Here is a 26,561-nt window from a genome sequence, read left to right as displayed (position 1 = left end):
CCTTTAGTTCTGTCAGTTTTCTCTTTATGTATTTTTAGGCTATATTATTAGGTGCATATTCATGTAGTAGTATTGTCTTTTTTATGGCTACTTTTATCTATAAAATGTTCCTTTTTAATTTGTGGTAATACTCTGAAGTGTACTGTGTTTAATAAAAATATAGTATACCTCAGCTTCCCTATGCTTACTGTTTACATGGCACTTCATTTTTCATCCTTTTACTTTCTTTTGATTAGAGCTGTATGGTATGTCTTTTTCCATTCTTTTGCTTTTAACCTACCTATATCATTGTATTTAAAGTGGATTTCTTATAGACAACACGTAGTTGGGCTTTGTTTTCATCTTTAACCAAACTGATAATTTGTCTTCTAAGTGATTTGTTTAAGCAATTTACATTTAATGTAACAATTAATATGCTTGAATTTAGGTCTACTGCTTTTCATTCCTCTGTTTCCCTTTCACACTTTCTATTGAATTATTCGTTTTTTAATACACCATTTTACTTTATTTTTTTTCTGATTGCCATAGGGATTATGATATACATAGCAAAGCTTTTTTACCTACTTAGAGTTCTTTGTTGTTTTTTTTTTCCTTGTAACTATATAGGTCCCTTTATCCCCATCTTGTGTATGTTATAGTTTTCATATGTATTTCGTCTGCATACATTGAAAACTGTATCAAACAAGGTTATAATTTTTGTTTTCAACAGTCAACCATATTTTAAACAGCTTAAGAGGAGAACAATAGTTTATTGTATATACTCAGTTGTGGTCTATTACAGCATATAAGTGTGTTTTGATTAAATTGTGAATTACCATTTTGATTATAAGGTATCCCTTTTCCTCAACTATATTTAATAGATGTTTTAAATCAGCTAAGGTAGGGGCATAGTCAGTAAAAGTCAGCAATTAGTTTGCTGTGTTGATTTAGATGGAAAATACTGCTTTTTTTTTTTTCACTGTGGTAATTTGGACTCTTTAAATGAAGTACCCAATAAAGATTTTTATTTCTATGACATGCTTTAGCTATATTTACAATTAGAGATTTTCTTAGTTTGTGTTTATTATTAGAATTTCCATTTAAAAATAATTTTTAAGAAGCCATTTATGATTTATATGATAATATAGTTTCTTTTGGTGTTTTAAAAAATTCTAAAAGTAATAAGATTTGCGTAGTGCCTATACTTTTAGATTCACTGTTTTTCCACACAAAGTCCGTGTTTGTATTTTTCAGTAAATATGTATTCTAAAATAAACTAGGCACTTTTTATTTAGGCATAGTAAACCATGAATTCCTCTTTACTCCATCACTTAGAATTCCTATCTGAAGCATGATAGTAGGAGAGCCCTCTCCTGATAACAGTAGATCTGTACTACAAGTATGCTAGTAAGGAACCCTACTAAAAACAGCTATTTTGAAGAAATAATGTACTTCTTTGGTAAGTATTAGGTATGTTTAAATAGGTACTAGTATGGAAAAGTTTTCTTAGATATGATTTTTTAAAAAAGAAACAAAAATGGACTTTTCTACAAATCACAGTGTAGATTTTATAAGAGTTAAAGTCAAAATATATTTGGAGCAAAAATAAAATAATTTTAGACATTGTTATTTCTAGCTGGCACAAATTATTCCCAAGTGACACAAATGATTACTGAAATTTATTCAGCAAATATTTAGCATCTATTCTATGTCAGGCTTTGTTCTTAGCACTGGGTATGTATCTGTGGAAAGAATGAAGTCCCTGCTCTCAATGAGCTCATGTAGAGACAGAAAATAAGAGGAAAATTAAATGTAGTAATTTCAAATAGTGATAAATGGTATTAAGACTGGGGATAGAGAGTATATGTGTGTGTTGCAGGGTAAAAGGGAGGTATACTTTCAGTTGGAGAGTCAAAGAAGCTCCCCTGAGAAGGTGACACTTGAGCTGAGACCTAAATGAACAGTCGGAGCCCACCATGCAGAAATGTTGCAAAGAGCCCTCTAAGTAGTGGGGATATCAGATGCAAAGCCACTCAACTAATAGTAAGCTCGTACTATTTGAAGAAAAGGAAGTGACAAATGTGACTGGAACCTAGTGAAGGGTGGGAGAGAGAAGTGGTATGAAATGAGGATAAAGAGGAAGACTGGTGCCAATTTGTTAAAGGTTATGAATGAACTTTCGATTTTATGACTTTAAGGCAACACAGATCAAAAACAACTTGGTATCAAGCTGAATGTCAACTTTTTTTTTTTTTTAACCTTGGACATTTTATTCTAGCTTAATATTTTACCAATGTGTAATGGGTTGGTTGATTGATTAACTTAGGAACCACACAGATGTTCTTTGCCAAACATATTTATTTATTGTGGTAATGTCTGAGGAGTTTTATACCAGCTAATAAAGTGATTTATTTGAGGAAGAAGGTGAATGAGTATAACATATGTGATAGTTTTTAGCTGTTTAAAAAACAAACTTTTATATTTTATTTAAATGTTATTCTAACATTTTAGGAGATTTATACATTCTTGTTTATGATTTCTTAGCAAGAAAGTTCTAAATTATTTTTGTCTCGTTAAATTTTCTCAATTACTCCGTTTGAACAGAATTTTAATTTTCTTAGCTACCACATTAGTAACATACTTACATTGGGATTCTACTTCTACTGAGCATCTATCTCTAATTAAGGCATTGTCAAAGAAAAAAGTTAAGTGAATGCCACTTTTTTCCATTAATGGCTGAGTTCCCAGAATGATTCACATTTTAGCCTATGATATCATCCTTATTTAAGTATTTAGACAGACAAATAAACACAGAAATAGCAGAGTAAAATGAAGAGGGAAGTAGAACAATTCAGAAGGGTAATAGGCTCATTTGAATTTTAAAGTGAGTGTTATATTTTTGATATTTTGATTTAGAACTTCACTGTGATTTTAGTGACAGTTTGACTACAATTTGAGGTTTCATTTTGTCTGACAATGACTATTTGGAAAGCACCTACTCTCATTTTCAGAGTAATGAAAATGAGTAACTCAAAACTAGTTAAGAAGCTAGTTTTGAGAAGGGATTCTGGGAGGAGGAAGGTTTGAATGCTTTCTGCCTTCTCTCCCCTTCTGATTCCAATTTATCTACCTTTCTAGAGCCACACAGCTTCTGGGGTCAGAAGGCATATGGGGTTGTGAGATAATTTATGCTGTCTTGGAGTCCTAGTATAGAGGTGGTGCAAGATTTTATCTTTTCTGCAGCAGTTGAAAGCCTGGATAAATAGCAATGAAGGAAAAGCTCAGTCTGTAAAAATCTGCCCTCCTCATAGGTTTATGTCATAAAATGTAATTCTCAGACAATAATGCAATATTAATTAGAATTCCAAAAGGATTTTTTAAGGATAATTATTTGAAAATAGTTTCAAGTTTACTAAATTTTTTGATAAATTTATTGGATAATCAAGAACAATAGATGCCTGAGAATAGCTAGGACAAGTATGAAAACACAGACTAGAGTAATGATAGGAGAGGGGAACTTACCTTACACAACTTCAAAATATGCTCTAAAACCACTATAATATGATTAACGTTATATACTAACTTAGTAATTAACTTAATAGATACTAAATAGAAACTAACTTAATAGATAAAGAGATTAGTGGAACAAAATAGAGCCTTTCTCAACTAAAGCTCTTCAGCTGAATCACAAGACATAGAAAATTATTTGAGTGACTGTTCCCCCGCCCACTGCATGTATGATATAGAACTAGCACCATTCTAGATGTATTAGAGGGAAGTCAGTTCATTATATATAGCATATGTCTTACAGAAATCAGGGTTAGAGAGACTAGATAATGCAGAACTATAAAATATGTGGCAAAGATAAAATTTCACTGTTTGCTGAGAAGGGTGTCTTCCTCCTTTCCTCCCTTTCTCTCTCCTTCTTTTAATAGCACAAGCACAATTGACTATCATATGGGATAAAATGAATTTGAATCCTTAGGTTACTCCATGTATGAAATTCCCCCAAAATTCAAGGCTTAGGTGTAAAAATGAAAACAAAAGTCTTAAAAGAAAATCTGGGCTACTATATATAAAAAATGTATGGATTGGCAGGAGCTTCTTAAGCAAATCTAGAGACCCAGAAATTTAAATTTTTTTAAAAAGACATTATATCAAATGTAGAGTCTTTTATCCAGTAAAAAAAAAAAAAAAAAAAAAACCCTTAAGTACATAATAACGTAATATCAATATTAAAAATAGACTTGGAAGAAAATACCTGAAATAAATGCAACAAATATTTGTCAATAATAGACAAAGTACTCTTTTAAACAAGAAAAAAATTGAAATGACAATAGGAAAAAATAATAGCAAATGACATCAGTCAGCAATTCCACTTATGTGGAGTTTTAGAACAAGCAAAAGAAATCAGTATTGATAGACTCACTCAGTAGTTACTTGGGAAGGTTACGGGAGTTGCTCGTGAAGGGGCATGATGGAATTTTCCAAGGAAAAGGAATGTTCTGTATCATTGTGGAGATGGTGGTTGCATTGTAAAAAGTAATTGAACTATACACCTAAAATGTGTGTAGTTCAATGTAGTTTATATATGTAAATTATACCTCAATAAAGTTGGTTTTAAAACTTCAATTGATACTCTTAAATGGTAACATTTTAATGTGTGTCAGCACCTACTGCTATTACTGCTGTGGGCAAAAGGATATTTTCCTACCTTTCCTGTAGAAAGGTAAATTTTTACAACTTTTATGGAAGCGACTTTGAGACATCTATTAAGACAAAAATTGTACCTTTTAATCCAACCTGTTTCTTGACTCTTTTCCGTAGGAATAAAAGTTCCAGTAGATAAAAACATGTATGCATATGTTAATGAAGCATAGTTCTTAGTGGCTAAAAGCTGGGTACCAAATTAATTCCCATTATTAGGGGAATGGCTGATTAAATTGCAGAATATGCTTATCATAGGATATAATATAGCCATTAAAAGGGTAAGTTAGAACTGTAACTGATGAAAGGATTTCCATGAGATATTGTTGAAGGAAAAAAGCATGATGCACATAATAGAATTAGATAGACTACTTTATTTTTGAAAAGAAATAGTGTGCCAAGAAATAGCCTGTAAATATGCATATTTTAATTTATAAGAATAGCATTGAAGGATATATTTCAGATCATTTACACAGTTTACCGAATGTAAAGGACAAGATGTGTGAGGGAGTTGGAGAGAAGAGGAGGAATGTAGAGATGGGTAAAAAATGAATAAGATTTACATGAAAAATATCTAAACAATGTATATATATATAATCTCATATTTAAAAAATTTTATGTATCTGCATAAACTTAGGGAAAACATTTAAGTTTTTATGTACTGACTTTCAGAGGTATTCATCATATCCATTTAAATTTTAGAAAATGTGTTACAAAGTAATGTTTATATGATTCTATTTGAGTAAATAAAAGATCCCCGTATATGAATTTTTGTTAAATTTTAGTCAGTTCAACTTTCTTGTTTCCAGGTTTTTTTTTTAGTTTCTCTGAGAAACTTTCCAAATATAACCTTGACGTTCAAGCTCCTTAAGTGGATGTCCATTTATTTTGGGGTGGTATGGTCAATATTGAAAAATGGTGTAATTTTTTCCCTTCCAGCACCACCCACTGGTCCTAAAGATTGTATGCATCCCAAGGCCAATGACAATTGAATATTTCTAGCTCCTTGAATATGCTGAGGTTCTACTTGGGTTTTTCACTAGAGAAGAAGTACAAAAGCATGTTCAGGTCTCACCTGTTGTCTTTTAGCCGTCTATTTTTGTTTTTCAATTTAGCTGCACATTTCATGCTTTTACTTTACTAACTTTGGTGGGTGACAGTATACAGCTAAATTTGAGATGGCAAAGTAGAGGAGGTATTGGTGTGGAAAGAATCCTGTGTCTGGGTTCATCAAAGGGAAATATTACTTGTCATTGGTTTAGAGTTCTTTCAAATTACTATAGGCACTTTTGTCACTGGCTATGTTTTCTTTGGCACTCTGTTTCTCATCATTACGTGAGGAGAAAGCAGGGCATGCCAAGGGATAAGGATTATCTTCTGTGCAACTCTTCCGTTTTTCATATTTGGAAAACATTTGTTCTCTGTGTTTATCTAAAATAGCCCCCATCCCGCTCTGTGTTTGCCCACAGAAATCTCTAAGGTTTTTTTTTGTTCCCCTTTCATTTACATCTACCAACATAATACTTGGAATACAGGACCCCCTTTACTCCATTACAGTTTGGAATATCTTGATGGTGTGTGTGCCTGTGCACGTATGTGTGTATATTTTTTTTAACGAACATAGTATCCCAGAGCATGAATATACAATGAATGGATTAAGATTCACTGGTACTGTAACTGTTCTCCCTCTTAAAAGATGGAGGGAGTAGGTAAAGAGGATATGAACTGGCATTAGTAGATTTTAATGGATTAGATACAAGTATGGGATAGTTAATACAATATACATGAGCGTAGTTTTAATATGCATTTAACTTATAAAACTTAGAAGAAATTGAAATCATTTATTCAAAACACTATTATTTTGGTAATTAAAGCATCCATTTTCATATTCCCTTTTCTTTTCTTTTTATTTGGGGGGGGCGGTTGTTAAACAGATCATATACTCCTATGAAAGGAGGAATCTCCAATGTATGGTTTGACAGATTTAAAATAACCAATGACTGCCCAGAACACCTTGAATCAATTGATGTCATGTGTCAAGTGCTTACTGATTTGATTGATGAAGAAGTAAAAAGTGGCATCAAGAAGAACAGGATATTAATAGGTAAGACCTTTAAATGTTGGTAATTTATCACTGTTCACTTTTATCTAATTCTATACATCAAATCTTACTTGGAACATTATTTAGAAGCACTTGTATATCATTCGATACATTCATAGTTTCAGATAAACTTTACATATTGAGGATTTCAAAGATATTAGAATTATAAACAGCAGCGCATGAAGCTTTAATTGATTTTCTTTTTGAATAATAACGGATTTTGAAAATCTTGTGGCAGTTAAAATTTTTCTTCTAGTTTAATTTTCAGTTAAGAGATTATTCATTTCAATTTTTAAAACATTTTACTTCAGTTACCTTAACTCTTATGAATATAAGTTTAAACATCTATTGCCATTAAGATATACAGTCAAAATATACCACTACATTTATGAAAATTATAATCTTCAGAGTTAATCTCACAAGAATATTTATAAATTTTTGTTAGACTGTCTCTAGCAAGCCCTGTTCCTAAGGGAATATAAGTAGCTTTATATAAGCTCTTTATTCTGCTTAATACCTTTTTCTGTTTCTGTACTTAGCACATACATAAATTATTAAAATCTTTTTCTAATACATGCAAAAGTGAGATGGGGCATGTAGAATATGAATGGTACACGACATATTTTGGTGAAAGGGTTTTATTTCCAAATGTAACTATTTAACTTACAATGAGTTGTATTTAATGATGAAATTAAAAAGCAAATTAAGTATCCCCATTATGTTCTAAATAACATTAAAATGCACATTGAAATTCTTCATAGATGGGATTTGGGTAAACTAATAAACTTTCTTTGTGTTTATTGAAGTGCTGAACTGTCTGTTGAGTCATGAGAGACAACATGATATAATGGATAAAATCCATTCTATTCTGTCTTGGCGTTAGTTTCCACTTTGTTGAAAGCAGCGTGGCCTCTAGCATAATAACATCACCTTTCTGGTCCTTAATTTCCTCATTATGTTTAACTCTATATTTCTGTGTTTCCATGTTTAACGTTGATGTTTAACTCTAATAGAGATAAACATGGAGCATTATGGGAGGACTAGGAAGAGTGTAGGGAAGGGATTCCCAACTTAGTCTAGGGGATTATGAAGTAGTTAGAAGATAGAATTCCAAACATGTGAATCATGTATCATTCAGTCATCATTCAATCTTTAGCAAGTATTTTTTAAGTCCCCACTATGTGCTACGCATTATTATAGATGTTCACGGGGATGTGCAGATAAGTAAAGCAAGATCTATCTGCCTTACATATTTCTTACAACCTGAAAGGGCCAATGAGATTCTTAAAGTGGTAACTATAATGCCAGCCAGGCTGTGATGAGTGCTCTAATGTGGTATAACTAATAGCTTTTCAAAGCCAATGATAGTATATATTTCTTTTTATTTCCCAGAACCTATCACAATGCCTGGCACAGAGCAAATACTCAGGAAATCTATAACAAATAACATTACCCAATCAGTAAATTGTCAGTACTATAGGAATTGAGAGGAAGAAGTAGTCACATGCATTTGGGGCTGTAAGAGAAAGATTTAATAGAAAGATGGCAGTGGCATTTAAGATGCACAAATTATTAAAATTTTAACTATTACAGTGTAGAAGTCTAGGTAGAGGGAATGATTTGTACAGTAAAGTAGAAGTGGACAGAGTAATGCTTTTTGTTTTTGTCTGTCTGGACAGTAGTTGGCTGTAACAAAGTTTGTGTCTAACTAAAAAGTACCTGTTGACTCAGATAGCCACAGTAAGAGACTAGAACGTGATGGCATAGTGGTGACAAAAATGAGTTCAAATCTACAGTCCACCACTTCCTAGTTGGCTCACCACTTATTACCTACACTTAATTTTTGCTACCTAATCTGTAAAGTGGAAATAATAATATAATATCTGTTTACTGAGAGATGAACAAACTATTTGGTTTCTTCCAGACTCTCAGTAAATACTCTGTTCAGTTTTTAATCCTTTATTTTGTAGGTATAATAACATGTAATAATTGGTAAAGGATCATTAAATAATGTCTTTAAGTTATAAGAATTGTACTTTGAAAAACTAATTTGGCGGAAGGGGTAAGTAAAAGGATGAGAAGTCTGACATGGAGAAACCAGTATAATATAATGAAAGTCTGAAGTGGTGTGGTGGCAATAGGAAAAGAAAAGATCAGGATGAGAAATTGCTTTAAAAAATAAAAGTACATTCTTCATAAGCAAAAAAATAGATAAAAGGAGAAAATACTCTGAGTAGTACTCTTAATGAGTGTGTATTGAAGAGTTTATCACACTGAATGGTAACTGCTGTCCATTTGTCTCTTGCCCCATCTTCTCTCTTCCTTTCCCAGATCCGTTACTTTATCTAGTTCATCTTTGAGTACTAGAGATATTATGGATTTTCTGCAGTATATTACATTTTTAAAAATCCTAGTACAACAAAATCAAATCTTTTAAAAATTTTAATTTTATTTTAAGTTCCAGGATACATGTGCAGGACATGCAGGTTTGTTACATAGGTAAACATGTGTCATGGTGTTTTGCTATACCTATTAACCCATCACCTAGGTATTAAGACCTGTATTCATTAGCTGTTTATCCTGATGCTCTCCCTCTCACCGCCTCCCTGACAGGCCCCAGTGTGTGTTGTTTGCCTCTCTGTGTCCATGTGTTCTCATGGTTCAGCTTCCAACATGCAGTGTTTGGTTTTCTGTTCCTGTGTTAGTTTGCTGAGGATAATGGCTTCCAGCTCCATCCTTGTCCCTGCAAAAGACATGATCTTGTTCCTTTTTATGGCTGCATAGTATTCTATGGTGTATATGTACCACATTTTCTTTACCCAGTCTGTCATTGATGGGCATTTGGATTGATTCATGTCTGCTATTGTGAATACTGCTGCAGTGGACATATGTGTGCATGTATCTTTATAATAGAATGATTTATATTCCTTTGGGTATATACCCAGTAATGAAATTGCTGGGTCAGATGGTATTTCCGGTTCTAGGTCTTTGAGGAATTGCCACACTGTCTTCCACAATCCTTGAACTAATTAACATTTTCACCAACAGTGTAAGTGTTCCTGTTTCTTCACAGCCTTGCCAGCATATTAAAAATTCAAAATTCAGAAATTCTTGAATTTTTAATAATTGCCACTCAGACTGGTATGAGATGGCATCTCATTGTGATTTTGATTTGCAGCTCTCTAATGATAAGTGATGTTGAGCTTTTTTTCATATTTTTTGGCTGCATAAGTGTATTCTTTTGAGAAATGTCTGAAGAGTCATTTATGACAAACCCACAGCCAGTATCATACTGAATGGACCAAAGCTGTAACCATTCCCCTTGAAATCCAGCTCAAGACAAAGATGCTCTCTCTCACCACTTCTATTCAGCATAGTATTGGGAGTTCTGGCTGGGGCAATCAGGCAAGAAAAAGAAATAAAAAGTGTGTTCAAATAGGAAGAGAAGAAGTCAAACTGTGTCTATTTGCAAATGACATGATCCAATATCTAGAAAACTCTATCGTTTCAGCCCCAAAGCTTCTTAAGTGGATAAGCAACTTAAGCAAAGTCTCAGGATACAAAATCAATATGTAGAAATCACAAGCATTCCTATACACCAACAATAGGCAAGCAGAGAGCTAAATCGTGAATGAACTCCCATGCACAATTGCTACAAAGAGAATAAAATACTTAGGAATACAAAGGACCTCCTCAAGGAGAACTACAAACCACTGCTCAAGGAAATAAGAGAGGACATAAACAAATGGAGAAACATTCTATGCTCATGGATAGGAAGAATCAATATCATGAAAATGGCCATACTACCCAAAGTAATTTATAGATTCAATGCTATGCCCATTAAACTACCATTGACATTCTTCACAGAATTAGAAAAAACTACTTTAAAATTGGAACCAAAAAAGAGCCCATATAGCCAAGATAGTCCTAAGCAAAAAGGACAAAGGTGGAGGCATCATGCTACCCAACTTCAAACTATACTACAAGGCTACAGTAACCAAACAGCATGGTACTGGTACAAAAACAGACACATAGACCAATGGAACAGAATAGAGATCTCAGAAATAAGACCTCACATCTACAACCATCTGATCTTCAACAAATCTGACAAAAACAAACAGTGGGGAAAGGATTCCCTATTTAATAAATGGTGCTGAGTAAACTGGCTAGACATATGCAGAAAATTGAAACTGGACCCCTTACTTACACCTTATACAAAAACTAACTCAAGATGGATTAAAGACTGAAATGTAAAACCAAAAATTATAAAAACCCTAGAAGTAAATCTAGGCAATACCATTCACAACATAGACACGGGCAAAGATTTTATGATGAAAATTTCAAAAGCAATAGCAACAAAAGCAGAAGTTGACAGATGGTATCTAATAAACTAAAGCACTTCTGCACAGCAAAAGAAGCTGTCATCAGAGTGAACAGACAGCCTACAGAATGGGAGAAAATTTTTGCGATCTATCCATCTGACCAAGGTCTAATATCCAGAATCTACAAGGAACTAAACAAATTTACAAAAAAAAGAAAACCCCATTAAAAGGTGGGCAAAGTACATGAACAGATGCTTCTCAAAGCAGAAACAAATCTTAAATGAAGTTAAACACACATATAAAAACAGTAGCAGGAGAGGTTACCTGTTTGAGCACCTATATTTTCTTAGAGGGAATCATGTCTTACCAGCCAGATTGCCCATAAACCTCAAAAAAAGTCACCTGGGAGAAAAATATAACACAAGACTTGATTTTGCAATGTCTGTAAGCCCCCTCAAACCCCAAACTTGGGGCTCACTGAATGAAGATAATTTGTTTTTCCATTTTCTTCTTGAGAAAAAGATGATTTTTAAAAATCAGTGCCTTTGATATATTTTCAAAGTCCGACAATGTGATTGATTAAATCAAGTCTCTTGTTGAATTTTTCTAATGCTCCAGGGTAGTTTTCTGATTGACAGCATATACAGAAGTATTTCAGCATTCATTGTAGAAAAGCTAGCAGAAATGACCAGTCAATTATAGGCACCAAAAAAGAAAAAAACTATTATTAAACATTTTAAGTAGAATAGCTTATAATATATGCATATATGTACATATTATATATGCTATATATAATCCAGTTTTCATGGGTGATATAAAAACTATCAGAAATGTTTTTAAAGTATAGTTTAGAATTACAATTTTGACATAAAAAATTTACAGTAATTAAGATTTTATCATGATTACACATTTGATATATTTTTTCTCATAATGGAAATGAAATTACATAAGTTATTAAATATTTATGAAAATAAATTTAACATTCACTTAAATATCTATTGCAGTTTCTTTTGGGTTCTTCCAGAATAATTTTTTCTTATTCTTTACCTTAATTTTTAAGGGTATTCAAGAAGATCTCCATGTTTATAAAATCTAAGTTAACCATTTCTCCCCTTTTCATTCTGATGTATAAGTTTACAGCCCAGAAATAGGTTGCTAAAGCTATGTTTTAATATTACGTGAATGCACAAAAGATGGTAAGTAAAATTAGAAGTGAACTAATTTCAGACATTTCCTATGATATAGTTGGTTAAGTTGAAAAAAAGCTACGTACATTTTTCCTGGTTCCCATACCCCACCAACACAAACTTGAGCTTTTCATCAAATACAGAGGTTGTTCTGTTTGTGTTTTTAAATGCATTTGTCTACTTACACATGACATATAACTATTCAAAGTATATATATCATAATATATGTGGCAACCAGAAGGTCTATACGTGAACATATGAATGATGATTTAATTAAGCAGTTCTCTTCCCCATTTATTTCTCAATACCAAGTAGTATGCGTACTCCAAAGTATGGTCATTCAGTGAAAAAAAGCATTTAGTATTTCTTTCTGTTAATGAGTTGGAGGTACTAATACATGTATGTGAGTCCCTCAGTTACCCTGTGCAAGACAAATTCTTTTAGGTGTGATTAGAATATCCGAAGATAAGTTAGAAACTCCTCTTTTGTATCTTTTTTATGAGGTGAAATGAGATCCTGTACAGACAAGAAGTATTATTCTGTTCATGAATAATCAACCTTTCAATCAATTTTAATATTATTTAAGTGTATGGAAAAAATTTTATAACACTTCTTTTTAAAATGGGGAAAAATTGCACAAGTAAGCATGATCAAACCTCTCTTAAAGCTGGTTAATACTGATCTTTTTTTTTTTTGGAGACAGAGTCTCGCTCTGTGGCCCGCCCAAGCTGGAGTGCAGTGGAAAGATCTCGGCTCACTGCAACCTCCGCCTCCTGGGTTCAAGCAATTCTCCTGTCTCAGCCTCCCAAGTAGCTGGGACTACAGGCACACGCCACCACGCCCGGCTAATTTTTTTTTTTCTTTTTTTTTTTTGAGATGGAGTCTCACTCTGTTGCCCAGGCTAGAGTGCAGTGGCATGATCTTGGCTCACTGCAAGCTCCGCCTCCTGGGTTCACGCCATTCTCCTGCCTCAGCCTCCCGAGTAGCTGGGACTACAGGCGCCCGCCACCACGCCCGGCTAATTTTTTGTATTTTTGTGGAGACGGGGTTTCACCGTGTTGCCCAGGCTGGTCTCGAATATTATTGCCTTCAAGTGTCCAAGAAATTAAATTTAAGGTCCATCTGAAGGAAAATAGCAAATTTCACTGGCCTCACAGAGAAGGAGCCATCATCTTTCATCAAGAGATGAGTGCCACACACATCCATCCCCAGGATATTAGACACCTGGACAGCTAGCTGCTTCCTTTGTTCACTCAGTGAGCCCATTATCCCCACACCACCTAGTGAGCAGTTGCTTTGCATCCTTCCATCTATTGAACAACGTAACATGGTGCCAACCATACAGCCTCCCATGACAATGGAACATATATCCTGTCCCTGAAACTCTTCTACATGCTTCTGGAATTGGTATAGAGCTTCATGATGAATAAGATGGCTTAGATCAGCCAAATAAATGGTGCTTATCTCGAGCCAAGAAAACAGCTTTACCTCTATGACCCCATGCATTCTTCACTACCATTTATAGCTCCAGTACTTCTGTTTCATCAGTCATTTTAGCAAAATTTTTATAGCCATCATAAGAAAAAGTATCTGACAGAGGAACACCATGGCCAACCAACTCTTGAAATGCCCACCACTTATTAGCACATTTCAGGATGGTTTGAGGTCAGTTCATCAACTGGTATTCCATCTTCTCTAGATGGTGCAAAACATTGATATCACCCAAGGGTTGGACTGTCACTGCCACCACGTGGGATAAGCAGTTGATCCGTAGACCTGCTTTGCTTGTTGGATTGTTGATACTACATCATCCATCACCACAACCCTTGGCCTTCACAGCATTTGGCCTTCAGTGCTCACAAGATCTCTTTTGGGGGTAGTGTTCCTGATGCCACGATCTGTCAAAAACCACAACTTGGCAGCCAAAAGAGCTACACATCTTGATCTGCTTGCTCTTCCTTGCTTGGATTATTTCCTCTTCAGTATAAAGTTTATCACTTGATTATAGAAGATATTATAAAGATGAGAGGAACAGCCAGGTGAAGAGATATATATGGCAAGGTCTGGAAGGGTCCTGAGGACAGGAGCTTCTGTCTCCCCGGAGTTGCCTCCTGGTACAAGGAAGCAGTCCACTAACCTGGAATCTCTGGATTTTCTTAAGGTCTGAGAGCCAATATGAATTTTGAATCTGACTTTATTTCATTTTAAAGCCAATGATTCTTACATTTAGCTGAACTTTTTTAAGATTCTTAATACGTATTATCAAATTCCTGTCACAAAAAAAGTGTACCAGTTGATACTTCCAACCATCTTTAGAAGAATTAGAACCTTATTACATTGATTAATATGGTCTTGAAAAAATTTTTCTCAAAATAAGTACACAGGAAGTGGTAACTAATTTTAATTTGTGCTTAATTTGTTATTTTCAATTCCATTATAGTTTGACATAAAAAAACTTTTAAAATCTTTTATAATTTATTTGAAATAATTTCTGAGTTTAAGTTTTCTCATTAGAACGTGGGTGAATATAAAATAAATTTTCTACTGGTTTTTCTAGTGTTGCTTTTTTTTTTACACTGAATTATTTGACTCATCTGGAGTTTATTTTTGTTTCTTTCTACCATATAATGGAAGACTATTTTCTGAAGTACCAAGAGAACCTTGTTAAAAGACAGTCTTATTTATAATTCTAAAGCAACAGTTATATGGTCAGTATTTTGTTAAGCCTCTTTTGGGTTTATGAGAATAAAATTTCTTTTTGGAAGATATGTTGACTTATGAAATTATAAAATCTAAGATTTATTAATTTCATATTATAATATATAATATACCAAATTAAAGTGGGGGTAAAAACATTTTTTGTGAGATGAGCTAATTAATGTCTATAAAGCCTCTTTTTTCTACATTGAGATACAGAAAGAGACCACAAAAGTGCAAAGGCAGTCATGTTTGTTTTTGTTAACTGTATAGTTCTTTAACCAGCCAGTGAAAATAAATCTTCACTAAGTTTTATGGAATTATACACATGCCACAAAACACACGTTTCTTGACCTCTTATACTGTGACAAAACATTAGTCCTATTACCCCACTTTTCATATGCTGGATTCTTCACATACATTAGTTATTGATTCATAGAGCAAATAATATTCAAGTCTTTTGTTGCAGTTTTTTGTTGTGGTGGTTGTTTATCTTAGTGATCTAGCTGAACTTCTCATGTATGTATTCCCTGAGTTAGAAACATCATAATTACAAATGCCCTTAAGCTGACATCATATAACATAGTTAAGAACTTGGGCTCTAGACTCAGAGTGCTGAGTTCTAATCCTATATTCCCCACTTTGTAGGTGTCCAGTCTCCTTATTCTCTGTGTCTTGGATGATGGTAATAATACCTACCTTTTAGAGTTGTGGTAGTTGAACTAGTCAGTTCATGTGAAATACAAATGTGTCTGACATGTAATGTTGAAAAAGTTTTCTTGCCATTATTACATACTTCATACCACCCATCCTATTGTCACCTGGATAGCAAAAGGCCACACTGGAACAGTGGTATCACTTGGAGACTTACAGGTACCTTAGTTGTTTCTTCCCTACCAGCTGCTTACTTTTTCCTCAGTAGTATATGAGCTCTGCTTCCCTCTTTCTTTTTCATTGCTCCTAGATTAAACAAGAGTTACTGTTTAGTATTTTTCTACTAGCTTTTATACTTTTGTACAGTGTCTATTAGGGTACATTTAAGTTGTTAGGTCAGATTTAAGTGCTATTCATAACGTTTTAATGAAGGAGGGATTCAGTGGGAAATAAAAGAAAAATGCATTTGAGATTCCAAACAATTTTTATTAAGTACACACAACCCATAGTGAGGAATGAAGTTAGGTAATTTTTTTTTGAAACAGGGTCTTGCTGTGTTGCCCAGGCTGAAGTGCAGTGGCGTGATCATAGCTCACTGCAACCTAAACTCCTGGACTCAGTGATCCTCCTGCATCAGCCTCTTGAATTGTTAGGATGATAGGCACTTGCCACCATGCCTGGCTGTTTTTTTTTTTTTGTTTGCTTGTTTTATGTAGAGATGGAGTCTCTCTATGTTGCCCAGGCTGGTCTCAAACTCCTGACCTCAAGTGATCTTCTGCTTCAGTCTCCCAGAGTGTTGGTATTATACCTGTGAACCACCATGTCTGGCCCAGGCTAGGTTTCTTTTAAAAATGAATTATAATGGGAAAAACTAGCAAAATGTAAGATTGGAAAAGAAATACGAAGGTGATAGGTTCAAAAGTTGTTAACCTTATTTATTTTGTTTAATAATCTGTTCAGATTTCTGATTTAATGTAAGACAGTATGTCCTAATGGGACCCAATCTCTGAGAGTGTAGTTGTGTTTGTGTAACTTTATAAAACAAAACTACTCTCTGTATTTGATGTAGATAGGAGCCCATTCTTTGCGGTTTTATTTGATTAGTGGTACTTTGTTATGTTGAACTCAGTTTTACAAACCTTTTTTTTTTTTTTTACAGTATATGATCTTCTGCCTTTTCTAGGTAGTGTGTCTAGCTTGGACAGGTCAAAAATGATACTTCTCACTAAATTTTATTTTCAAATTGTCAATAAAATGTTATGTGCTGGAGTATAAAAGAAACTGAGAAATTTACAGTCTAGTAAGGCAGAGAGGGAAGTAAAGTATTCTAATACTGTACAGGTATTATTGAAGAACAATGTCGAAGGTATAGTGTAAGCAGCAAGGAGAGAAGTAAATCTTTCTGGGAGTTGGGAACTGCTTTGTTGAAGTGGCAACTGAGTCTTAAAGAATAATTGAGAATGTGACTGGTAAACAAGGAGAGAAACATGTTCATGAAAGAAAGCAAGGGACACATTAAATCCTTCCAGGAAATAGTTTGGTGTACATCCCAAATCCTAGTATCATTGAATTATATACAGGGAGTGAATGATGTGATCAAATGGGCATTTTAGAAAGATTATGCTGACAACTCTGGAGGGCTGACTAGTCAGTGTGAAGGTCAGAAAAACAGCAAGAAAGCAAATGCAATAGATTTAGTAGAATGATGAAATGCTAAACTGACACACTATTTTAAGACTTCAGGAATACCAGGATGAGTAAAACTACATTTAAAATTTTAATCATCTATGGGGTTTAGCTATGAAAATTTTTTGTTTTCTAAGCTTTCTGCAATGGATATGCACTGCTTTCTTAATAGAAAAAATAGTAAACTTTGTTAAGATAGGGAGAACTCAGCAAAAGGCTCATTACAGGGGATGTTCAATTAAAGGGGGTTCCTTGGAGACATTCATGGATCCTCACTCTGCACATTAGGAATATAAGAAAAATGTTGATTTTTTAAAATTTATTTTTGTATATTTATGTTTCATATGATTCTACCAGACATTAAGATAAAACTTAGGGAAAACAGGCAATAGAATAGTGACTTTTAAATTACTTTTCGAAAGTTGGCAGTATAGTCATTGACAGAACCAGGATTCAAATTCTGTATTCTGAGAAAATTATTAATAATAGATTGTCCTGCCTTCTTCTGGCTTTATTAACATATTAACAGTGTCCAGTGTGCAGAATATAAGCATTTTATTGTCAGTACATTCTCCATCATTATTAAAGCCTGTCTTGAACTCTTCATTTCCTTCTAGTTTGTTTCTGTCTAAGACAGGAAACTGGAGAAAGGTATATCATTTTTCCCTTGTGTATTGTTGTGCTTAGAAAGTACATATGGTAGAGATAGCTTTAAATTAATTGGCATCTATATTGCACTGGATAGTTTTAAAATTGCCATTACATGTCAGTGTTTTATATTTAGGTAATGTTTTAAGTTCTGAAGTTGTTTTTATATACATTAGATCTGCTGGGCCTTGCAGTAGGTAAAAGTAAAGTAGGATATAATTATTTTCATTTCAGAGGTGAAGAAACTAAAATTCAAAGTGTTCCTGGCTAATACAGAGTTGGGCCTAGAACCCGGGTCCCCATAATACCTTCCTTTATTGGCCACTAGGTGGTGATAATTCGTTGTTAAGAGAGAATACTGTTATAATTTAGGCTTAACTTAGATCTAGGATGTATAGAACCTGACAATTGATATGAATAGATTTATCAGAATTTTGATAATATAAGCATATTATCAGAATTTTGAAGCAGAGAGAATCAAGTCTTTCTGGAACTACACTGGAGTAATTTACGTGGATGATCTAAATATCCATCATGACAGGAATGGTTAAGGGAATGATGGCCTATTAATAGAATTGAGTATTATGTAACCATTAAGTACTACATGCACACACACATAAAAAGCACTCAGTAAGTATGTGTTCAATTAAAAATAATTATAAAATTTCGTAATTCTGTAGAAAGACTTTCAAATTAGTATTACATGAAAAAAATAAGATACATTGAACATGTAGAGTTAGTTTAACTGTAAAAATGAAATTTAAGAGAACATGTCAAAATTCTGTACAGTACAAAATATTGTAAAATTTTGTACAAGAAACTTTTGTACAAGAAACATTTTGTACAATGGGTGTATATTAATTTTGCAATAAGATTAAAAATAAAAATAAATGAAGGGATAGTTAGAATTCCCAAGATGAAGTCTAGCATCAAAATTTCCAGCCTGCCTTTTTCTGAACTTGTACACGTTTTCTCTATAGCCCAGCTGGGAGCTAAAACTTCAGAATGATAGCATTCTTCTACTTTCTTTGAACATATATGTATTTTAATTAAACATTTTATGTTTCTTCAACAACTAGTAGGACTTTAAAGGCTCTGGACTGTTGTTCTAACAGTTTTCCATAGAGGAAAATAAATATTTTGTTTATCCCACAAGTTTTGTATGAGAGGAGATATACAAATAAATGTAATAGTCATAATTTCTGTATTCCCAAATCTGAAGAATAATTATAATAGTATACCAGTTAAATGGAAGAGGTGTTGAAATTTAGAATGGTAATGGACTTTATTGCATGTTTAAAGTTCTTTTCAGTTGATAGCACACTTTAAGTGGATTTTTTTAAGGATTTTACTTTCAGATTGATTATCTTAATGTTCCTAATATAGTCTTTTTATAGATTGTTTCTGTTTTATTTTATATAAAGAGTTCATAAAGCCAGGTTTATTATTTTTTAACATGTTTTATTCAGCTTGTTAATCTTAAGTGTATGTTGAAATGTTAACTCTTGACATTTTAAATACTTTGCCAGCAACCGTAAATACCCGTTATAACCATTACCTACAATGGATTTACTATTTTCGTATTTACTTATTGAACAGTAGATTTTATATCATTTTTTAGACTCTTAGGTGGAAAATTGAATTCAAATAACTAGTTCTTTGTGTTAAATTTTCTTCTGTTAGGAAAAAATACACAAAGTCCCTTTTCACAGTAGTGTCCTATGCTAAAGGTCATTGCATTGTCAAAGACGGCTAGTGAGGAGTTGCAGATTACCTCACAAAATCATAAATGGGAAAGGGACTTAGATTAAATCTTAAAATAATAATATTTCAATGAGTATATTTTTCTTCATTGTAACTTAAGAGAATTAAACATGAAGTTAAATGTCTGCAGGATGCATTTATGTGTATTCATAATGACATTTTATGTGCGGGTAAATGTTTTCTTTCTCTTTTTTTTTTTAAGTTGTTACCATCAAAAGGCTCTGAAACTACATAAAGTGATTACATTCCCTGGTCAACAAAAATGAAGTGTTTGTCACTTCATATGTAAAATTTTCTTGATAGTTATGCTTTTAAAATCTCTTTTTAATGTAAGTTTTTGCCTACTAATCTTTTATTTACATTTTATCTTTTAATGATCTTTATCTTAGCCTCAAAATTATCTATGAAATACTAATTTTATTTTTGCTTCATTTATAAATTTTGAAGCTTTTTTCAATCATTCGTACAGCTTAGATGATCTAGAACTATGGTAGCCACTAGCTACATGTGGCTCTTTAGTTAAATAAAATATAGAATTGGTTCCTTGGTCACACTTGCATATTTCAAATATTAATTAGTTACATTTGACAGACACATAATTCAGGCTCTTGAATTTCTCAGAAAAAAATAATAAATTTGCTCCTGCAGCCTTGTTATCTATCGCGTGTGGATTTTTCTTTAAATGGTGACCATATTTTAACTTTTTGTTTTTACCCATTTTACTTAATTTTGAATTATTTGCCACACAGCTGTGATTCTCAGACATCTGATTTATGGCATAAGAGCTTTTAAAAATTAGACATATGCAGTGAGATTTTGTTAGTGGGTCTGGGATTGGGTCTAAAATCTTTAAGAGGTCAGATTAGGAATGATGGGCTTGGAGCACACTAATCATTCATTCCTAGATTTTGTAGGTTTTTTTAAGCTTTACTTTTATATCAAATTAAATCACCAAAAACCTACATTTTCTGATGATAAATTTGTCTCCTTGCAGAGATATTGTTACTGAGTTACAGTTACATTGTTCATTTGTTTAATAAGTATAAGCACTTTCTGTGTGCCAGGCACTGTTGTAAGCATAGAGGGATACATTGATGAATAAAACACAAAAATCCCAGCTCCCATCATTAAATTCTAGTGAAAGTTAAGTCTTTATGTCCCAGAATTTTATGAGAAGAATCAGCAACAGAAGTGGCAGTATGTAGAATGTCTGATTTTGAATTTTATGTTTAATAAAGATCCATTTAATAAATTCCATTAAGGAATTCAATGCTAAGAAAAATTTCTAGTATGACTTGTTATGATTCCTTCTGTTAAAGAATATTGCCTTGCTACAGAGAAACTGTTAAATGCCCAGTTGCACACGTAATTATTGCTCCCACCCTAACATCATGGTCTGTAAGTCTCTTTTTTTATTCTCCGTGTCTCACTCTTTGCTCAAATCCCATCTCTTCCTCTCTCACATTCTCTCCTATTTTAGAGATGTAGTTTTATTATTAACAGTGTGTTTGATTTTAAGCAACCCGAAATTCCTTTGTAAGTAAATGGGCTGTAAAGAACAGAGGGGAAATTGGAAGAGATGAAGGAAGTGAGTGTTTGGTAAGATCTATTCTGTGAACTTTTAGGAAAGCTAGAATTGTGTTCTGAGAGATAGGGATTCTTAAACTGAAAGTAGATTTCTGTATTTACAGTAACTGTACATTTTAAAAGCTCTCGCAATTTTAGTTTTTATAACTGATTAAGTATTTGTATTTAAAAGGTTGATGGAAAATCTAGAGATTAGTCCTTCTATCTTGTTTTACTATAAATGAAATCCAGCATTTTAAATAATTTACACAAAGACATTCAGCTTGGGAGTATCACAGGCAGGACTAGAACTAGTTTCCTTAATGTTGTCTCTTTGATAAGCTTAAGAGATATTTGTAAATTTTTTACTACTTTCATTAGAAACCCATACGGTTTCTAAAAATTCAGTTAAATTTTTATTGAGTTACTGCTATGTGCAAAGCACTATACTTACCACTGAGCATGTAAAGTTGAAACTGACTCATTAGTATGCATGCACCACAGAGACACTTTGTTCAGCTAATCATAAGCACTCAATGAAAATATGATTATTGAAGAAAAACTGTTTCTTACCCTTAAGGGTTTCAAAATCTCAATAATTTATATTCAATAAATTAAATCGATAAGAATTTTATTTCAAAATGTCTTCGCTTTACAACCCTCATGATGTTATTAAAGAGAAAACTTCATAAGCAGAGAGAAATCTGTAACTAGAATTGTGGCAAAAAACAATAAAGTTGAGAATTTTTTCTGTGTACTTACAATAAATGTTTACCAGAAATACTAATTTTGTGTATTTACGTAAGCTGTTCATACCTAAATGGGACATGTCAAAGATTTATTAATGCACAAATTCATGGATAATGTAGCCCAGTGGCTTTTAACCTTTTGGAGAATCTAATGTACATTTGCAAATTTTACATACAGTGTTAAGATGCTTATGCTTTTTTCTCCCCCACCAAGCTCATTTATGAACTTCTAATTAGATGTATCTACATCTGGAGTTATTGGGGGTATTTTGAAAGAGCCTTTCAGGTGGCTCTTGTCCATGGTGGGCTACTGCTACGATAAGACCTTATTATTTCTTGCTGGTATGTTGAAAATCACAGATAACTTTTATTCATTATTTACATAGTGTGCCTTTTTAAAAAAATCTAAACTTTGCCAGACTGGTAATCTTCTCTCGGGTATTTGTGTTCTGAGTCCAAAATAATATTACCTGCCTATTCCAGATAAAGTAGTCCTATTTTAATAAATATCAAGGGATGGTAGAAAGTATATTAAATTCTATTGCAAAAGATCTGAATTCCACAATTACTATTAATAGTTTTATATTTAAAATAATATGTACCTAATCTTGGGCCTCAGTTCCCTCCATGTATAAAAGATTATTGTAGTAAATTCAAATTTATGGTCTCTTAAGAGCTCAGCTTTACACTTTGTTAAGTGAAATAAAGCAGCAGACTTGAAATTAGGAGATTTGAATTCTACTTCAAAGTATATTTTTGTATTTCTATGAGTGTGTGGCTACATGATTTACATTCTGTATTTTCTCATGGAATATAATGAGATGTCATTTAGCTTTCTCTCAAGCTTAGGAATGTCACACTGAGTCACCGACTTGTCGTCAGGCCTGGAATCACCATTCTCTCTGCTGCCGTCACCTCATAACAGCTATCTCCATATTCTTTGTTGGATGTGTTTCCTTCTCAAAGTTCCCCTGAACAGGAGGGTCTGTGTATTTTAATCTGCATATATCCAGTGACTGGCATAGAATTGGTACATTAAAGAGACAATAACAGTTTGACTAATTTTTTTTTCAAACTTTGGTTTTAAAAACTACATATAGGCATACATGTTTCATTTTTATTATATCACCATAAATTAGTTTCCAAAATAATATTGTAATCCAAAAATGTGTTAACTAGCTCCTCAAATTTTTTTTATCATTCTTAATTCAGAATTCACTAAGCATCTATTATATAGCAAACACCAGATACATAACTCCTTATGGAGCTCACAGCTTAGCAAGTAAGACAAAAAGGTGCAAATTATTAATTGTGTTGCAGTGTGAGGGTTTCTGTACGTGTAAACAAAATATAAGTAAATATTGAGAATTTAAGTAATGCTTGTAATATGACTAATTTTGAATTACGATAGATATTTTACTTGGTGAACATGATATATTTGTTTAATCCTAGCTCCTTGTAGAGCACAGCTCTCTTTACCAGTGGTGACATAGAGGGAACAGGGTTATTTATGTTATCGCAGGCCTTTGTCTGTGAAACTTAGAGTAGACGAAATTTCTTTTTAGCATTCTCTTTAAAGGTCTCCAGATATTTTAAAAATATGGAAAATTGTTATATATCATATCCTAAATTATTATTTTATGTATTCTACTTTTTCTTTTAAGTATGTTTTTGCTTTTAGGAGGATTCTCTATGGGAGGATGCATGGCAATGCATTTAGCATATAGAAATCATCAAGATGTGGCAGGAGTATTTGCTCTTTCTAGTTTTCTGAATAAAGCATCTGCTGTTTACCAGGTAAGTTCCAGATTTAAAAAAAAAATGAAAAAAATATGAAATATATACATGTTAAAACTAAAGCAAAATCGGTAATAAAGCTGTAAAACACACACACAGTTGATGCACAGTTGATATGGATTGACCATTCCTGGAATTCATGGCCAAATGAGTCATAGTGATTAAATTCCAGCTGATCATTAATGTTTTGGAAATCCCCTGTACAAGAAATATTGTTAAGCAAAATGTCAAGGAGGAAAGGATAATCATGTGTGTGGTTGTGGGGGAGCATATATGTAAATTTTATACATATTAAAACTGCATGATGGTTATAGCTGGGTTTGCTTATTGCATCATGAACATAAAAATCAATTACATAGCACATACTTACTATGCAGCAATATCCTCATCTATGAATATGATGCAGCTTCAATTATAATGTTACAGCTTCAGTACCAGAAGTGGAAATGTTAAAGCAGATACAGAATAGAGAACTAAAATGTAATTGTCCCCTTGATTGTGCCTTAGCTCTGTACTCCTCCCTCCTTCCACATTGTGTGAAGAGGTCTGTCTTCCCAAGTCACTTAGTTTCTTTAGGAAATGCTTTGGCCATTTTTAAGACGTCCTCTATAGAATAAATGTAAGTGACACACAGTTACAAATTGAGTGATGCCAGGAACCAGCTAAGTCCCCAGGCCTGGCCCACCAATGTATACCTCAGACAGCACTCCCTCTGTCTTTTTTTTCCCATTAGTTATTGAAGCCTTGGTAAAATTGGAATTTTCCTGTTCTCTCTGATTTCTAAGAATGATCTTAAATGGAATTTCTTAAACTTTTCTGTCTTTATATCTTCTTCTCTAGGCTCTTCAGAAGAGTAATGGTGTACTTCCTGAATTATTTCAGTGTCATGGTACTGCAGATGAGTTAGTTCTTCATTCTTGGGCAGAAGAGACAAACTCAATGTTAAAATCTCTAGGAGTGACCACGAAGTTTCATAGTTTTCCAAATGTTTACCATGAGCTAAGCAAAACTGAGTTAGACATATTGAAGTTATGGATTCTTACAAAGCTGCCAGGAGAAATGGAAAAACAAAAATGAATGAATCAAGAGTGATTTGTTAATGTAAGTGTAATGTCTTTGTGAAAAGTGATTTTTACTGCCAAATTATAATGATAATTAAAATATTAAGAAATAACACTTTCCTGACTTTTTTATTATTAAAATGCTTATCACTGTAGACAGTAGCTAATCTTATTAATGAAAAACAATAGACAAACATCTGTGCATAATTTTTCAGACACAATTCTGTAAATATTTGGAAACCTTTTAAGTATTTAAACTTTTAAATTTTTGAAATAAAGTATTCTAAACTAATATAAATAAGGACAATGAAAAAACATGAAAGGACTTAGCATAGTGTTATTTTATCTTTTCTACAACTTTGTTTAAATTACCTTTCCAAAGATATTTGTGTTTATGTAATTTTCCACGGAATAACATTAATACTCTAGGTTTATAAACCGGTTTCGCATTATTTCATTTGATCATCACAAGAGCTTTGTGAAGTAAGCCGAGAAGTTGTTACTGGTATTTAATAATAGCAATAGAGGAGTTAAAGACTTTCCCACAGCTTGCAGGTCAAGACAAGAAATTCAGGTCTCCTAATTCTCAGTGGAGTTCTATTTCTGTTAACCCAAATTGCTGCTCTGTTTTAGGTCTCAATTTCATCTGTAAAATGATACTAATAGTACTTATCCCATTGGATTTTTGTTGAGATTTAAATAAATAGCCAAAAGCCAATACATAATAAACACTCAATAAAGATTAACCATAAGGAGAGTCATGATCTAGTTCCAGGAATACATTGTTAGATGACTGAAAAATTGTATTACTTCAATGAAAATACTATAAATAATAACATTTTCATATATTAGTTGGTTCTCATGCATACATAATCTAATTTTATTTGATCCTCACAACTTTTTTATTAAGTATACATTATCCCTATTTGTATAAATAGAATCATACAATACCTGCCTGCTTTCATTCAACAAAATTATCATGAGATTTTTCCATGTTGTGTACATCAATAGTTCATCTATTTTATTGCTCAGTAATATTCCATTGTGTGGATGTATCACTATTTGTTTACACATTCACCACTGATATATAAGTTGCTTCCAGTGTGAGGCTGTTATAAATAAAGCTGCTATGAATATTCATGTAAGAGTCTCTGCATCGACCTATGTTATTTTTCTTTGGTAAATAAGTAGGAGTAGAATGGCTGGGTTATATTTTAGGCATACTTATAACCTTCCAAGAAATAGCCAACTCTTTGAGAAAATAGTTGTGCCATTTTACATTCTAGCAGCAGTGTATGAGAGTAGTATTGCTCCAGATCCTTGCCAACACTCATTATGACTCCTTTACCCATTCAGTAAGTATATGGTAGTAATATATTGTGGCTTAATTTACATTTTCTAAATGAATGTGTTAATTTTTATATGCTGATTAACAGTGTCTCAGCACTATTTGGTGAAACAACTATCATCCATGGCAATATTTTTGCACCTTTGTCAAAATTCAGCTAGATCTTGCCTTTGTGGATCTGTTTCTGGGTTCTGTCTTCTGTTCCATTGATTTATGTATCCATCCTTCAACCAGCATCACATAGTCTTAATTACTATAACTGTATAAGTCTTGAAACCAGGTAGAGTAAGTCCTC

At 33.0% G+C, this 26,561-nt stretch overlaps 1 protein-coding gene and 1 pseudogene across 12 annotated transcripts in view; one reads left to right on the top strand and one right to left on the bottom strand.

Moving 5' to 3' along the window:
* Positions 1-26,561, top strand: part of LYPLAL1 (lysophospholipase like 1) — a 302,495-nt gene that overhangs the window by 12,634 nt on the left and 263,300 nt on the right. For 7 of the 12 annotated variants that reach the window (XR_008624371.2, XR_010110061.1, XR_008624365.2 and 4 more), the window contains exons 3-5: positions 6,621-6,790; positions 23,742-23,857; positions 24,698-24,958. Coding sequence is in view for 5 of the 12 variants with exons in the window: in XM_003814130.5 (XP_003814178.3) it covers positions 6,621-6,790; positions 23,742-23,857; positions 24,698-24,934 (523 nt within the window). In the remaining 7 variants the exon portion in view is untranslated. Of the gene's footprint in view, positions 1-6,620; positions 6,791-23,741; positions 23,858-24,697; positions 26,061-26,561 lie in introns of those variants that run through there. The other 5 variants (XM_003814130.5, XM_034947070.3, XM_034947085.3 and 2 more) reach the window with 2 other exon arrangements.
* LOC106634147 (beta-citrylglutamate synthase B-like) lies at positions 8,592-16,469 on the bottom strand (annotated as a pseudogene).

This window comes from Pan paniscus, chromosome 1 (genome assembly GCF_029289425.2).
Source record: "Pan paniscus chromosome 1, NHGRI_mPanPan1-v2.0_pri, whole genome shotgun sequence".
Lineage (NCBI taxonomy): Eukaryota > Metazoa > Chordata > Mammalia > Primates > Hominidae > Pan > Pan paniscus.
The sequence above is the reverse complement of the archived record's forward strand: the minus strand, read 5'-3'. Positions and strand labels throughout refer to the sequence as shown.